This window comes from Podarcis filfolensis, assembly GCF_964270895.1.
Source record: "Podarcis filfolensis genome assembly, chromosome: 1".
Lineage (NCBI taxonomy): Eukaryota > Metazoa > Chordata > Lepidosauria > Squamata > Lacertidae > Podarcis > Podarcis filfolensis.
This window is the reverse complement of record NC_139604.1, coordinates 128,007,130-128,023,801: the sequence shown is the minus strand read 5'-3', so window position 1 is coordinate 128,023,801 and position 16,672 is coordinate 128,007,130. Positions and strand designations below refer to the sequence as shown.

At 45.5% G+C, this 16,672-nt stretch overlaps 1 protein-coding gene across 3 annotated transcripts in view; it reads right to left on the bottom strand.

Annotated features, from left to right (window-relative positions):
* The window catches only part of RTN1 (reticulon 1), a 137,073-nt gene extending 120,401 nt beyond the window's left edge, over positions 1-16,672 (bottom strand). For 2 of the 3 annotated variants that reach the window (XM_083613654.1, XM_083613655.1), the window contains exon 1: positions 16,165-16,664. In XM_083613654.1, the coding sequence (XP_083469780.1) occupies positions 16,165-16,345 (181 nt within the window). In that variant the 5' untranslated portion in view covers positions 16,346-16,664. Of the gene's footprint in view, positions 1-16,164 lie in introns of all 3 variants that reach the window. The other variant, XM_083613653.1, reaches the window with a different exon arrangement.

Sequence of the window (16,672 nt, the reverse complement as noted above, 5' to 3'; positions counted from 1 at the left end):
TGCTCGGCTGAGGAGAGCGCTGGTGTCTTCCAGACATCGTCCCATCAGCCCCAGCCAGCATGACCAATGGTCAGAGATGATTGGAGCTGAAAGCCAACAACATCTGCAGCGAATGGAGGAACGTGACACGTGGTGGCCATTGCTGGTGGCAAATAATTAATTATTATTATTATTATTAAAATTTGTACCCGCTGCCCTATACCCGCAGGTCTCAGGGCAGTTCTCAATATAAAATCACAATATGAAAACACGAAACACATAATAAAAATAAAAACAAGAACAACCCAATAACCCCCCTTCCCTCTTAATAAGAATAAATAATAATAATAACTATTAAATAGTAATAATTTTATTATTTATACCCCACCCATCTGGCTGGGGTTTCCCCAGTCACTATGGGTGGCTTCCAGCAGAATATAAAAAATATCATAAAACGTCAAACATTAAAAACTTCCCGATACAGCCGCTGCCTTCAGATGTCTTCTAGAAGTTGTGTACAGTGGTACCTCAGGTTAAGTACTTAATTCGTTCCAGAGGTCCGTACTTAACCTGAAATTGTTCTTAACCTGAAGCACCACTTTAGCTAATGGGACCTCCTGCTGCTGCCGTGCTGCCGCCGCATGATTTCTGTTCTCATCCTGAAGCAAAGTTCTTAACCTGAAGCACTATTTCTGGGTTAGCGGAGTCGGTAACCTGAAGCGTATGTAACCTGAAGTGTATGTAACCCGAGGTACCACTGTAGTTCTTTATCTGATTGACATCTGATGGGAGGGCATTCTACAGAGAGGGTGCCACTACTGAAAAGGCTCTCTGCCTGGTTCCCTGTAACCTCACTTCTTGCAGTAAGGGAACCGCCAGAAGACCCTTGGGTCTGGACCTCAGTATCCGGGCTAAATGATGGGAGTAGAGAAGCCGAGGCCATTTAGGGCTTTAAAGGTCAGCACCAACATTCTGAATTGTGCTCAGAAATGTACTGGGAGCAAGTGAAGATCCTTTAGGACCGGTGTAACATGGTCCCATTGGCCGCTCCCAGTCACCAGTATAAGTGCAGCATTCTGGATTAGTTGCAGTTTCCTAATGTGATTTGGAACAAGAAGCTCTGCCCTCTGCCAACCTTGGACTCAATTCTGTTGCCCTTGGAGTTGACCTCCCTTCGCTTCTTGGCAGCTGAAGTGAAAATGGCAATACTGAATCGCAGCAGTCAACATCTTGCGAGCATCGGTGCGCACACAGCTCAGATGGGGGGCTGCCTCACCAGCACAGCAACGTGCTGCAACACCAGACACAGAATTGTGATTGACGAGAGCTTCATTGATTTCTGAGCAACAGCTGTGTCACCATGGCGAGAGCCCCACAGCAGAGCTGCGAAGGCCGATCTCGTCCAAGAGGCTGCCGTCTGAGGAATATCATCTCCAGAGCTTAACATTAGACGTGTGTGTTGGTCGGTTTCTGTTGCAAGAGGAAGGGCGCCAAAGTTCAAGAATGGTTGTAAGTGGTTTCAGAGCACTCTGCCAGGGGGTCCAAAAAAACCCAAACTCACCCATCAATCATCTCACGTTACTGGATGATGAGCTGGTGCCAGAGTTTTTGAGCAGGGACTTCAATTGCGCTTGGTGTGGCTTTGCAGAGTGTTCCCAGAAAGGAATCCCTGTGGGTCAACTTTTATAGGTCAAAATTGGCCTGTGGGGTCAGGATAGGTAAAGATCTGGGCTGCTAGGATGAAATGGTTCCCTAAATAAATGAAACTGCGTACACAGCCACAACATAGAGGGCACATTGTGAGTGCTCCCACACTATGACTGCATTATCTATCTATCTTCTATCTATCTATCTACATCACAGGATGGAATTCACACTCTTCCACTCCCTGGTAGGTCAGGTGCCGGGCAAAAACTTGCCTCTATAAAACTAGGCCTTTAGCCTTTAACTACCCTAATGCTGGGAAAGATGGATGGCACAAGGAGAAGGGGACGACAGAGGACGAGATGGCTGGACAGTGTTCTCGAAGCTACCAGCATGAATCTGACCAAACTGCAGGAGGCAATGGAAGACAGGAGTGCCTGGCGTGCTCTGGTCCAGGGGGTCACAAAGAGTCGGACACAACTAAACGACTAAACAACAACAACAAACCCATGTGTGTGGTGCTTTAGAAGTGGGTGAGATGTTCTTCATGAATTAATTTCCCCACCTTGGTTTTAATGCAGCTATGTGAGGAGTAGGGAAAAGATTGCCTTTCTCTTTCTTTCTTTCTTTCTTTCTTTCTTTCTTTCTAAGTTGCTTTGGGTTGTGCTGAGCAAGGTAAAGCAACTAACAAATTCAATAAATAACAACAATGGGTTAGCCCGAGGGACAGTCAGGCCAAAGCATTGCCCTGGCACATTTCCTATTCTGGAAATACAATCCTAATCTGGGCCCACACGCATCCCCCAATGCAGTGCTATTTTTCTAGGAAAAGTGGTGCTCACATTGTACGCCTCCCTTGTTCTCTTAGAATGGCGCACACCTGAGAGAACTGAGTTCCAGAAAGTTCCAGCTGGGGGGGGAAAGCCCTGCCCCAGTGTTGAAATAGCCTACCTCCCACTGCCCTGACAGGGAGGTCAAATTAGTGGCAAAAAACAATGTGTGACATTTCCCCCCCCCTTTTTTTATTGGGAACTTTTCTGTCACGTCTAATGCGCCAAGCATCCGCCATGTTGGAAACACCTAATGGCTTCATTCACTCTTAGTGTCCAATGACAGGAACCTTGCTCAGGAAACAAAACACGCAGAGAGAAATCCCATGCTTATGGCAGTGTGTGTGTGTGTGTGTGTGTGTGATGCATTGTAAAACAAGGCTTGTCAACCTTGGATAGCTACAGTGGTACCTCTGGTTACGTACTTAATTCGTTCCGGAGGTCCATTCTTAACCTGAAACTGTTCTTAACCTGAAGCACCACTTTAGCTAATGCGGCCTCCTGCTGCCGCTGCTCCGCCGGAGCACGATTTCTGTTCTCATCCTGAAGCAAAGTTCTTAACCTGAGGTACTATTTCTGGGTTAGCGGAGTCTGTAACCTGAAGCGTATGTAACCTGAAGTGTATGTAGCCCGAGGTACCACTGTATACAGAAGAGGCAGTTTGGGCAGGAAAGTGTTAACATACAAACACAGTCAGCTGCCTTATACAGTCAAATCTCGGTTGTCGAACATAATCCGTTCCGGAAGCCTGTTCGGCTTCCAAAACATTCAACAACCGAGGCACGGCTTCCGATTGGTTGCAAGAGCTTCCTGCACTCAAGCGGAAGCCGCGTCAGACATTTGGCTTCCAAAAAAATGTTCGAAAACCGGAGCATGTACTTCTGGGTTTTCAGCATTTGGGAGCCAAAATGTTTAAAAATGGAGCAGTTCGCGAACCGAGGTTTGACCAAGCCAGACCACTGATCCATCTAGCTGAGTGTTGTCTACACGGGGGATAAGGAACCTGTGTCCCTCCAGTCAGACACTGATGTACTACAGTTCCCATCATCCCTGATCACTGGCTGCAATGGCAGGAGCTGATGGGATATGTAAAAAGGTAAAGGGACCCCTGACCATATCCCGATGGGATATGTAGTCCGACAACAACTGCAGGAAAACCACAGATTTCCTATCATCAGGCTAGAAAGACAAGTCTGCACTGCTGAAATTAGGCAGATCCTCTTGTGTTCTTATCTGGAGAGTTTTAAGTATTCACGCTACATTTTAAACCACAACACCAAAGGGATGGTTTATCTCTTTGATGTTGTATGATGCCCAATGGGCTGGTAACAGAGGCAACCTATGTTTTATCTACATGCCTGTCAGTTCATTACTGTACATGGAACAGCACTGTTGGGTAAATATACCTGATCAAATAAAGCAGAGTTATTTACTGGAGCAGATACTAAAAATAACTTCTATGGGGCTGTTAGCTCTAGAAAGAGGGGGGAGAGAGATAATGCTGGGTATTATTTCTTAGTATCTCACATTTTCATGAGCTGTTTGGTTTTACAAGCTCGGAAGAAAGCAAAACAAGATAACATTAAGTCTCCATTAAAACATTTTAAAGCAATTGGAGAAGTCTGATGAGCTGCGGTGAATCAAATCTCGCACAGTAGGGCGATATGCTCATGGGAGCTCACTAGAGTTTGCATCCCTATTCTGAGCTGTGGCATACATAAGCAATATTGTATTGCTTTATTTATTTATTAGCTAGATCCACACGCCAGCTCGTGACACAAAGTCCTCTGAGCAGCTTATAATAAACTGGTATCAGCAACAAATCAAAATGCAGAACGGGCCATAAAATCGAAACCCAACCTAAATACAAGGTAAACAAGAATCACAGCAATCTCAAAGCCTCTCATATTTGCAAACTGAGAGGATCAGACTATGTGAGCTATTTAAAATGTTTGGGTGAAAAGAAAGACCTTTACCTGGTGCTCATAAGACCCCGAGGGTCATCTAGTCCAACCCCCTGCAATGCAGATGAATCTCAACAAAAGCATCCATGACAGATGGCCGTCCAACCTCTGCTTCAAAACCTCCAAGGAAGGAGAGTCCACAAACTCCCGAGGGAGGCATACAGCTTTGTGTCCAACTGGTACACACCCCAGAACTTCTTGTTGAAATCCTGTAACTTTCCATGCAACCCATGTTTGGAGGAGGGGATTTGTCCCACTTCTGGCGCACAAGAGTTCCTCTCCAGATGGCAACGACGCTGTAAAACTGGAGAAGCGTTGCAGAACGACAAATAAAGTGGAATGGTTGTGGATAATCCAGCATAACTCCACCATTTCTTGCATCAGCAACACGTTGCAGAATACAACCACACACAGAAAACCACCATGAATCTGGAGCGGCCCATTGGAAACTATTGTCTTATACTGGGTCAGACTGCCGATGCATCTAGCTCACTATTGCAGGTAAAGGCACAGGAAGCTGGCTATCTTTCCAAGTGCCATTCCACATGTCCCCTGACATTGCTGATCTTCCCCCTGTGTATTAGCTGCCACCTCTGATGGCTTTTCTCGCCACATGCCTCATTCCCCCCCCCCCCCCCGCGCGCCATCTACTATCGGGCGAGCATGTCAGCTGCTGGGTAGGTGCACAAGCGCACACTGAGAAGAAGCATCCGAGAAACAGCAGTTAATATGGCCATCATTAATATGTCCTTTGGGTCAATAAATCGGAGGATTAAACTTCCTTCCCACAGATCCACTGCAAGGTCAAAGGTGGGGTAGAGGAAGGTTGGGGAAAGGGTGGCAATTCACACAAACCAGCTTGTTGATGTCAGATGTAATGGCAAACCATAGTTTCTATGAAAGTAGAAGCAGCAACGTTAAGTATGGGTGAGTGCAATGTCTGTTGTAAGAGGTAAGAAGTGATAATAGCAGTAAAATAAAGCTTAATGTAGAGCAGACCCTGGTCTACAATCCAGGTTTTCATAGCTCACGCAAACCACAGTTTACTGATTTCAGGTGTAATGGCAAACCACAGTTTCTATGAAAGGAGAATATAACATTAGAGCACTCAGTGCAAAGAGAGAAGGAAAGACAGTGTGATGACCACAGTGTTCATTCATGTTACACAAAAACAAACCACCCCCAGTGTTTCATTGATGATCGGCAGATCTATCAAGATACTAACAATCCACGTATATTATAATTGGATGGAAAAGCATTCTGTGTACTTAACAGTGGTGCATTTCTGCAGGTGCAGCTTGACATATGTCAGGGCGAAAGGAGGGGAGAAGATGCACCTTTTAAAATTCTGTGCAAATATTAAAAGGTCCATGTATCCCATCCTGCTTTGCTTCCGATTCCTCTACTCAGGAGGTCCGCCTCCCAAACTTGATGGCTACAGCTGCAGGCTGAGGATGCAATTATTCCTCTGTGTGCTTTGACCCCCACAGTGTCTCTTTCCTCCCACCCCTGCACAGAGGCACTGCAAAGATTATCCTGGCAGATAATCTTGGCAGACAAGGGGACTGGGGCTGCTGACCTGGATAACAGGGAATTGTTAATTCAGCTTCGCAGGTGCCTGCCGGTCTCCCTACATCTGCCTGTGCATCCTTTGCTGCCGTGAGTAGCAACCCTCCCCACATAAAACCAAAGGCTGGGAGCAATTCCTTCTCTGCTGCGATTGTGCTGCAACTGGATTTGAATTGTGGTCCAAAGATTTGGAGAGCAGCAGGTGGAGTAAGGAAGGCAGAAACCAAACCCATTTCCTTCTGTGTCACCCTCCCTAAAGGAAAATGACTAAACTCATTTGCAGCAACAAGCAAGCAGTATGCCAAAAAACCAAACAGCGTGGCTATGTTTAGTCTGTGGGGTGGAGGGTGGGAATAGATGTTGCTTTCAAGCCTTTAAAAGATGAAAAAAGCTGCTCCTGGAAACGCGTCCTGTTGTCTCCCCGGGTAACTGCTGCATCTCATGCAAACCCTGGAATCAAAACTTGAAATTCTTCACTATTGCTCTCTCCCTCTCCCTGCCCCCTGCACTACCCCCAATGCTATATACCGTATTTTTCCGTCTATAAGATGCCCCCATGTATAAGACACCCCCCTATTTTTGGAGACTCAGATTTAAGAAAATGGGGGGAGATGTATCCGTGTATAAGATGCCCCCAATTTTTGACAATATTTTTTAGGGGGGGAAACCTAGTCTTATACATGGAAAACTACAGTAATTATTTATTATTATTATTATTATTATTATTATTATTATTATTAATTTCTACCCCGCCCACATTTCAACGGAACATTAGAAACACAATAAAAATTCAAACATTAAAAACAGGCGTCCCCAAACTTGGCCGTCCAGATGTTCTGGGACTACAACTCCCATCATCCCTAGCTAACAGGACCAGTGGTCAGAGATGATGGGAATTGTAGTCCCAAAACATCTGGAGGGCCGAGTTTGGGGATGCCTGATTAAAAACTTCCCTAAACATGATATATTCATATTCACCTTGTATTCAGCCCAAACCTACCCACCCATTGCTAGAATATTGGACACTGCTTAAGTTAGATTAGACCAAACAGCATGATGCAAAAGGAAGTTACCAAAAGAAGACAAATAGAGCCTATTATTTCTGCGGTTTAATAGGAAGCCCTTTCGTGGGAGCCCAGGAAACAAGGAATGCCATCACTCCATCTATTTTACTATGTACAGTGGTACCTTGGTAGTCAAACGGCTTGGCTCCTGAACAAATCGGCTCCCGAACGCTGCAAACCTGGAAGTGAGTGTTCTGGTTTGTGAATGTTTTTCGACGTGGCTTCCACTTGAGTGCAGGAAGTTCCTGCAGCCAATCGGAAGCTGCGCCTTGGTTTTCGAACAGTTCCGCAAGTCGAACGGACTCCCGGAACGGATTAAGTTTGAGAACCAAGGTTCCACTGTCTTTTTGTCTTTTTAAAAGCTTTTATTTATACTTTTCAAGTTTATACATTTCATTAGTTTTACAATCAACATTTCAAAGTTTGACTTCCTTCCCCCCCCCTTTCTGCGGTTCCTTAAAGTTATTATTTAATATCTTCTGCATATCCAAATTCATTTAATTATCTACTTTAAATATATACTCTTATGAAACTGCAGGTTGTTACAATAATGCTGCTAATGTTTTTATCTGTTTGCAATTTACCTGTAAATATTCAATAAACTATTTCTATTGTTTTATAAAAAGTTTGTTATCTTGATTTCTTATTCTTCCGGTAAGTTTTTCCATTTCCACATATTCCATAAGTTTTTGTAGCCATTCTTCCTTTGCTGGGAATTCTGCATCTTTCCACTTTGGGGCAAGTAGCATTCTTACTGCTGTAGTATACATAAATAAATTTCTATAAAATTACATATTTTGTGTTTTTACCTTGTATTTTTACAAGAGCCAGTGTGGCCTAATGGACTGAATGTTGGACTATGACCTGGGAGACCAGGGTTCGAATTCCCACTCAGCCATGAAGCTCATTGGGTAACCTTGGACCAGCCGCCATCTCTTAGCCCAAGGATAAACTGGGGAGGAGGAAAATCATGTACAACACCACCTTGAGCTTCTTGGTGGAAAACACGGTAAATAAATGTATTTTTTGCTCTATAAGACTCACTTTTTCCCTCCTAAAAAGTAAGGGGAAATGTGTGTGCATCTTATGGAGCGAATGCAGGCTGTGCAGCTATCCCAGAAGCCAGAACAGCAAGTGGGATTGCTGCTTTCGCTGCGCAGTGCTGTTCTGGCTTCTGGGATTCAGAATTTTTTTTTCCTCCTCCAAAAACTAGGTGTGTCTTGTGGTCTGGTGCGTCTTATAGAGCGAAAAATATGGTAGATGCTTTGAACTGTCCTGAGCTCTACGGAGAAAGGGGAGGTATACCATTTTAATAAATAATTACCGGTATCTAGTTCCATACTGCCAACACCAACTGGGAGAGGGTCTTCAGGGCTTCAGGCCGGAGGATGTTCCAGTGCTGTTTGGCAATGACGGGGTTTGAACCTGGAAATTTCTGCACAGAAATTCAATGTTCTACGGCGCCTTCCTTTGCCATACTGAATTTTACAGAGTTGCCGCTGACACAGCAGCTTGCTATTGAGCCAGGATTAAGGAATCTCTGGAGGGGCTGTGGATAATAACGGTATTGTTGTAAAATGATAAATTAAGCCTTCCTACATGGGCCAGGGGTGGGAGGGAACACGAGCTATAGCTTAAGTCCCCATGGAGATTGTCTGCAGCGGTTTGCATGTCCAGAGCATCACTAACGTGACAGCCCTGGGCTTTCTAAGGTCCTGTGCATGCCAGGTTGGAAGGAAGCCCCACTGAATTCAGCAGCAATTACTTCTGAGTAAACATGCCCTGGGTTGCACGGTTGAGCACAGCAAAACCTTCTCATTAAGCTGAGGGAGGCGGACGTTTCGGGTTTTGCATGTTGCAACAGGTAAGAAATGGTTAGTTATTCAATTAAGCATTTTATTTCTTTTGGGAATAATTTTTATTTGATTTTACGGGTGTCGAATTTTAACAATACAAAATACATATCCCCATTTAGAGATTTATATGAATCTCGAGACTTCCCACCCTCCCCTCCGTGGGTCCTATTGTCAACCTTTTCAACTGCATATTATTTCATAATCCGTATTATATCTCTCTCCATATTGTCCATGGTACTTGCTACATTACAAGTGTTATTAGAATCCTGCTTGTTAAGTTGTGGGTGAACATATCAGATGACACAGCGATTCTTCAAACAGCTCTTGTTTATTTACAGGCCAGAACAGAACTGAACTGAAGGGTTCTGCCAGCCTGCTTCTACAGAGCTCCACTAGAACGCAACAGTAACCACCTTCTGTAACTATCCAATCACTGAACGTCACTTTCAATTCCTTATTTGCATATGTGGACCTGAGTGAAAACTATCTACAGTATCCCTCTGCTGGCCCAGGGTGAGAACTTCAGTACATAACACTGCTAATGGTTTCATCTGCCAACAGTGGTCTCCTAGATAAGTTATATTTAAAAAATCCCATTCTTTATTAAAGTTTTTGTCTTCTTGGTTCCCGGGCTTTCCGGTCAATTTTGCCACTTTAAGCATTGTTGTATTTTTACAGCCAGGAGCGGGACCCGTGGGGTTTCCTACGACAGGGGTCAAAATTATTATTTTAGTAATATTATTTCTTATGTCTGTAAGTCGCCTTACGGGTGGGAAGTCTCTGAAAGAGAGGCTTAAGATAAACTGTGACAGATAAGAACAATGAAAACCAGAGCTCTTAAAACAACGTACAGCAACAAACAGCTAAAATTGTTAACTAGATTGGTTTCCGGAACTATTTATTTATTTAACAGGATTTATATACCGCCCAATAATCAAAATCTCTTAGTGTATAGTATAAAATACTACACTAAAAAGCATAGCGTAAAATACTATGCACATTGTTTTGGGAGCTGGGGGTGGGACCCTGTGCTGTTCCTGCCCCTGAGGAAGGAGCAATGCGGGACATGCACACTGGTCGAAAGGTTTGTTCATATCGATCCCTAAGACTCGCAGCCGGGGGCCGGTCCACTGTCCCTCAGACCTTGTGGTGGGCCGGACTTTTTTTTGGGGGGGGGGGGAATATGAACAAATTCCTATGCCTCCACAAATAACCCAGAGGTGCATTTTAAATAAAAGCACACATTCTACTCATGCAAAAACACCAGGCAGGCCCCACAAATAACCCAGAGATGCGTTTTAAATAAAAGGACACATTCTACTCATGTAAAAACATGCTGATTCATGGACCATCCGCAGGCCGGATTTAGAAGGCGATTGGGTCGGATCCGGCCCCTGGGCCTTAGGTTGCCTGCCCATGCCTAAGAGAGACCAGAAATTATTCAGGTATGCAACTACAGCAGCAAGGACTTTATTAGCCCAGAAATAGAAGCAACAGGAATTACCAACAATTGAAGGGCGGCAGACGAAGATGATAGAATATGCAGAGCTGGCGAAGCTGATTGGGAAAATCAGTGTGATCAAGCTTTCCAGAAACACTGGGGTAAATTTATGCAATATCTGAAGGACAATGGTAAACAATTAACAGCGCTAGCAGGACTGACTTAAGAAGACTTGTAACGATAACGCTACCTTTTTACATATTCTTTAAAATGCGTAATGGAAAATGGTGTAACGTAATCAGGAAGAAAGGGGAATGCGATGAGAAAATAAAAAATTAAAGTAACCCTGAGACCGGGCGGGGGGGGGGGGGGAGTCGACTAGCTCACAGAAGCATAAAAGTGAAAAAGGAGGAAGTATTTATATATTGTAAAAATGAAAACTTAATAAAAGTATTATTAAAAATAATAAAAAGAGATGACTTTCAAAAAGGGGGCGGAGAAAGGCTTGTTCATATCATGGGATATGATCCACACTCTCATTGTCACATGGTAGCAAATTAACCGCTGTATATTTAAAATGTGGTTTGGGGGGGTATTGGGTTGCTGTTTTTATTTTGATTATGTATTTTGTGGTTTTATATTTTGAAATTATTCTGTGAACCACCCCGAGACCTCTGGGTATAGGGAAGTATATAAATTAAATATATTATTATTATTTATCATCATCATCATTTCGCAATGACGGGCACTGAGGTCCAGCTCCGAAGTCCTTTTGGTGGTTCCCTACCTACAAGAAGTGAAGGTACAGGGAACCAGGCAGAGGGCCTTCTCGGTGGTGGCGCCCTCCCTGTGTAACACCCTCCCACCAGATGTCAAGGAAATAAACAACTACCTGACTTTTAGAAGACATCTGAAGGCAGCCCTGTATGGGGAAATTTTAAATGTGTGATGTTTCACTATGTTTTTTATATTTTGCTGGCAGCTGCCCAGAGTGGCTGGACCAACCCAGTCAGATGGGGGGGCATATAAATAAGAAAATAGTTGTTGTCATTGTTTTGAGGCCAGGAACGTGTTCTTTGCTGCCTGTTACAAAAGTTGCAAAAAGCTGAATAAAGTTCTGTTGCTGTTCAGAAACCAAGAAGGTTGTGGAAAGCCTTGGATGTGTCAGTCCAGAGACACTGGAAGTCCTTACGAATTTGCGCCAGGAAATGAATTCCAGGGAACAGCATTAATATTTATGGCAACATTGTTTTTAACCATCCCTGTATAAAAATAAATAACAGAACCTAGGTCCAGATGGCGTGCTGAGTGGCATGAACACAGAGAACACGCTCCAGCATCGCTCTTGCTGGTGAATAATCTTCATGAATTTACTGGATCTGCCTCAGACTGCATCTTATTCTTCGCCTTCCCACCAAACCAAAAAACAATTTCATTATATTATTATTAACAATGATTTTTGGCAAGCCAAACTGCCACTCTCTGAGAAAGGGGCCAGGCATCTGACAGAGGCCGTGATGTTTTGCTGTGCGTTTAAATTAGACGGCTGTTAGGATGAGATGCACTCTTAACCATTTTTGCAACGGGCCATACGGAAAGAACAGGTGCGAACTCTCCCGACTTTTCACAGCTCAGATTCTCGACTGAAATATTTAAGCGCCTACGCATTAAATCAAATGTTCCCTCTGGTTTGCGATGCAATGCCCATCACAGAGCTCAGGATAGTAGCAGAATAAATGTGTAGTGGGAGGGGGCGAGTCTAACACTGCAGCGCTTGCTGCTCCCCTTCCTCACATAAACCCATTTTACTCCTAATGAATTTCAGTAAATACACACCCTGGCAAAATTGAACCAGTGCATATACCGAATTGCATGTGCTGATTTATGCAAATTTAGTATCAGTCGCTGGCTTCCTGCAAGGCTGCACTGGAGGGCTGTCAGGATATTTGACAGTGTCCTCTATCTGAAAGGCTGTCTGGTTTAAAAGGTACAGAACCCAGGAAGGGAGAGCCCCAGAGTCCATAAAGTAACCATACAGTGGAATCCTATACATACCTACTCAGAAGCCCCACTGAATTCAATGGGACTCGCTCCCAGGACCGCAGCCTTAAAATGTTCTGCCTCGTGACAAGGAAGAGTCTTGTGGTGCCTTAAAGGTAAAGGGACCCCTGACCATTAGGTCCAGTTGTGGCCGACTCTGGGGTTGCAGCGCTCATCTCGCTTTATTGGTTGAGGGAGCCGGCGTACAGCTTCTGGGTCATGTGGCCAGCATGACTAAGCCGTTTCTGGCGAACCAGAGCAGCGCACGGAAACGCCATTTACCTTCCCGCCAGAGCAGTACCTATTTATCTACTTGCACTTTGACATGCTTTTGAACTGCTAGGTTGGCAGGAGCAGGGACCAAGTAACGGGAGCTCATCCCGTCACGGGGATTCGAACCGCCCACCTTCTGATCGGCAAGTCCTAGGCTCTGTGGTTTAACCCACAGTGCCTTAAAGACTAACAAATCTATTACAGTGGTACCTCGGGTTACAGACACTTCAGGTTACAGACTCCGCTAACCCTGAAATAGTACCTTGGGTTAAGAACTTTGCTTCAGGATGAGAACAGGAATTGTGTGGTGGTGGCAGCGGGAGACCCCATTAGCTAAAGTGGTACCTCAGGTTAAGAACAGTTTCAGGTTAAGAACGGACCTCCAGAACGAATTAAGTTCTTAACCCGAGGTACCACTATATTTTGAAGACCACTTAGAAGTCTACTTGGGCATCAAGCAGCATATAAATCGAGAAATGACGCTGAGTGGTACCCAAGTCATGACTAACTTCAGTCCACTGATTTCAACGGGTCTACTTTTGAATATGACTTAGTTGGATGCAGCCTAATCGCAACGGTGAGAATTTCACAGCAAGAGTTCCTTGACCTCTGTAAGCAGCAAACAACCACACAGAACCACACACATAATAATGGTGATATTGCATGCCCACAGGGAGTGCTCTTAGATGCTACAGCAGGCGTGAAGGAGAACCGGCATCCCAGGGGATGCCAATTTCGGATGCACCCCCATGCAGGTGCACCAGGGGGCTGAATCTTTGATGCTAAGCATTTCATGTACACAGCACACTTTATACCAATGCTAAATATCAGCAGAACAGCCAAAATGAAAGCATGCAAAATATACAGGCAGCACAGTCCATTCTATCTGCTATGTTACACAAAGTAAGTTCTTGTGACAGTCAGCTCCGCCGATTCTCTCTCTCTCCCTACCCCCCAGTGAAATAATCTATTTTACTAAGGCTGCAACCTTGAACTGGAAAAGCAAGCATCGTTGAAGTCTGCGGGGCTTACTTCCCAATAAACATGATTTGGATCGTGTCTGTACACGTACGCTGCTTTGGGGTTCAGTCACACACGTGAGTAAGGGACGCAGCAGATCACTTCGTGAACAGCAGACCCAGTCCATTTTCAAAGCCCCGAAAGTCCACAATATGATACTACTGGCTGCATGTGAAACACTGGAATAAAAGGCCATTTATTTCATGGACTAAAGGAAAGGTAAACACAAGCACTTCCTCCAGCGACAGGAAGCAACAGGAGTGCCCATCTGCCGAATCAACACCCTGATTCTAAGGTAGACCTTGCCGGTTTCAGTGGTACTTATTTCCAAGCAAATGGGAAATATGGAGTGTGTGTTTTCAGATGCAATGATACCGGGTCCTGCTGCATTTGGGAAATAACATCCCTATCCCCATTTCCCACAAACACCTCCCCCCCACCCCGCTCGTTATCAAATAAGAAACCAACACAACGAACAATCAAGCCATTATGCTTTTGTCAGCTCTTTTGAACTCTAGTCCAGCCGCATGAAGGAAGCATCAGAAAATCACCAGCCCTGCCTCTTTCTTCTCAGGCTTCCAGATTTAGCCAGCATAAAAGTAAAGGCGTTGCTTTTCTTTCTTTCAAAAAAAAGGGGGGGAGCTTTGGAGAGGATTCCAAAAGAAATGTAAAAGAAATCTCTTTCCAGTGCCCCCTTCCCAGCCTTGTTTAACTACTGATTTCCTGCAATCCTTTTAGAAAGTTTGAATGAGATGGATGAATGCACTCATTTTTAAATTAGGCAATATATTGTTTTTTAAAAAAAAACATAGTAGAAATGGATGGTTGCATTAGAAAAACTACTCTTCTTTGTTCCTGAGAATGTCTGTCCCTTGAGACTGGCTCAGCTTTCTTGACATAAGGGACTACGCAGCAGATTTCTTGGGATTGGGGGAGTGTATCCCCCCTTGAAATTATAACCCTCAGGGAAATCCATCCTTCCCCTTTTGCACTCACACATGCACAGTGTATTCCTCAACATTTGCCTTTCTTTTTCCATGCAAAGCCACTTTTTTACCAGTGAAAAGGTCTGAAAACAAAAACATTATTAATTCTGAATCCATGGCGCACAGAAAAGCAGGTTGGTTTGGCAGCTTGCATTTTGGTTCAAAGCCTACGCAAAAGGCTGAACATTTACCCGCGTCGACGCAAAGGCATTTAGGTTCTATTTCACAACAAAAGAGCAGACACGGCAAAGTCAGTGTGTGTGGTGGTGGGAACTGTTCAAAAATAATGTGTTGCGCCTGCACCACACACACACATACAGCACAGCAAGGAGCAAATAACCCTGGACAGTATCCTGCACAGGGCAGCTTGTGCAGGAGGAAACCCAGGAGATCAGAGAGGGAGGAGAGCCCAGCCCCAATGCAGCTGCTCCTGCTACAGACAGCAACTGGGTGTCCTGTTGCATAACTGGGACCCATCTTTTCCCCCATCCACTCCCACTCCCAAACTTGTTCCACACAAGTTTAATACTGCAAGATTGCATAACGGGGACACAGATCTGTTCCTTGGCAGGTGGGAATTAAAAGTAGAGCAGGCAACCTCTTCAGTCGCAGGAGATGAAGGGATGGAAAAATCCTTTTTTTCCAACCTCCACCCGCCCCCAAAACTATTATCTCAGAAGCTGAAGCCTCTTCAATTCCACAAACAGTGTGGGCACACACAGAGAGAGTCCTGAAAATAACTACTATCTCCAACCTACCACCCCCCCAAAAAAGGGAGTGGGGGATTAGCTTGTTGAAAGTGAAAGTACTGGCTGCATCTACTGTAAATGCAAACCGATGTTTATTTCATTTTGTTAGTTTTCTATCTTGCTCTTCCTCCAAAAGGGCTCCAAGAAAATAGCAAAAACAGTACAACTAAAATGGAAACATGTTTTTAAAAATTAAGGGCATCGAAAAACATTTAAGAGCATCGAAGAGCATTTAAAACCAGATGTGCTGCCACCCCAAGGGAGAAGAGAGTGTCCCAAAGGCCCTCTTCAACCAGCCTCACAGAAAAATTAATCAAGGATGGACGCTGGAATTTATTAGAGAGAGACACACACTAAGGGGAAGATTATGATGCAAGCTGACCCCAAGGTCTGGGCAATGACTTCTGCCTGGCCAGAGGATTTACATACAGTCGAGGGTGTGTGTATGAAGGATGGGGGGAGGGTGAGAAAACATTACATTTCCGGCTGAAATGCTCCCCCATAGCCCCGCACGTAAACTCCACAGAACAGGCCAAACAGCGCATATAAGGATGAGCCTTGTGGAACTTTGGAAGGAAGCCTGGTCCCTTTTCCATCTCCAACGGCCTTGATTTCCCACCGCCCTTGAAACCCCCCAGGAATCCGGCCAGGACCACCTCCAGGCGGCCAAAGCTGCCGCGAGAGGCGCGCCGCAACGTGGCGAAGGCCCTTTGTGGAGCATCTCTGGGTACCTCGCCTTTCCTTTTTACCTGTGGATGCAGTCGCCATGGAAACGGGCGGGGGTTCCTTGGAGAAGCCGAACGCCGCTGCCCCTGCGCCTTCGCCATCGCCGCGCCTCGCCGGAGCTCCGGCGGCCGCGCTCTCGTCCTCGGCGCCGTCGCCAACCCAGTGCTCCCCGGAGGAGCTGGGGCGACCCGGCGGCGAAGACATCCCGGCTGGGCTCTCTCCGTGGGTCGGAGGATGGGCGAGGAAAGGAGGCGGCGGCAGCAGGAGGGAGAAAGGGCGGCGGCCGCGGGGAGCCTCTCTCGGGGCGGCTGCAGCGCGAGGAGCTCCGCTTGCGCCTCTTACGCAGGTGCAAATGGCTTGTGGAGCTGGAGTCTGCCAGCCTTTGCGTCACCCTGTGGTTGGCATATCACAGGGCGGCTGGAGGGGGGGGGAGCAGCCTGCCTGCCTTGCCTGCCTGCCTGGCCCCTTTAACTGCTTCCACTCCCTGAGCAATACCTGCGACGAGTTAAAGGAGGAAAATGGAGGAACAGG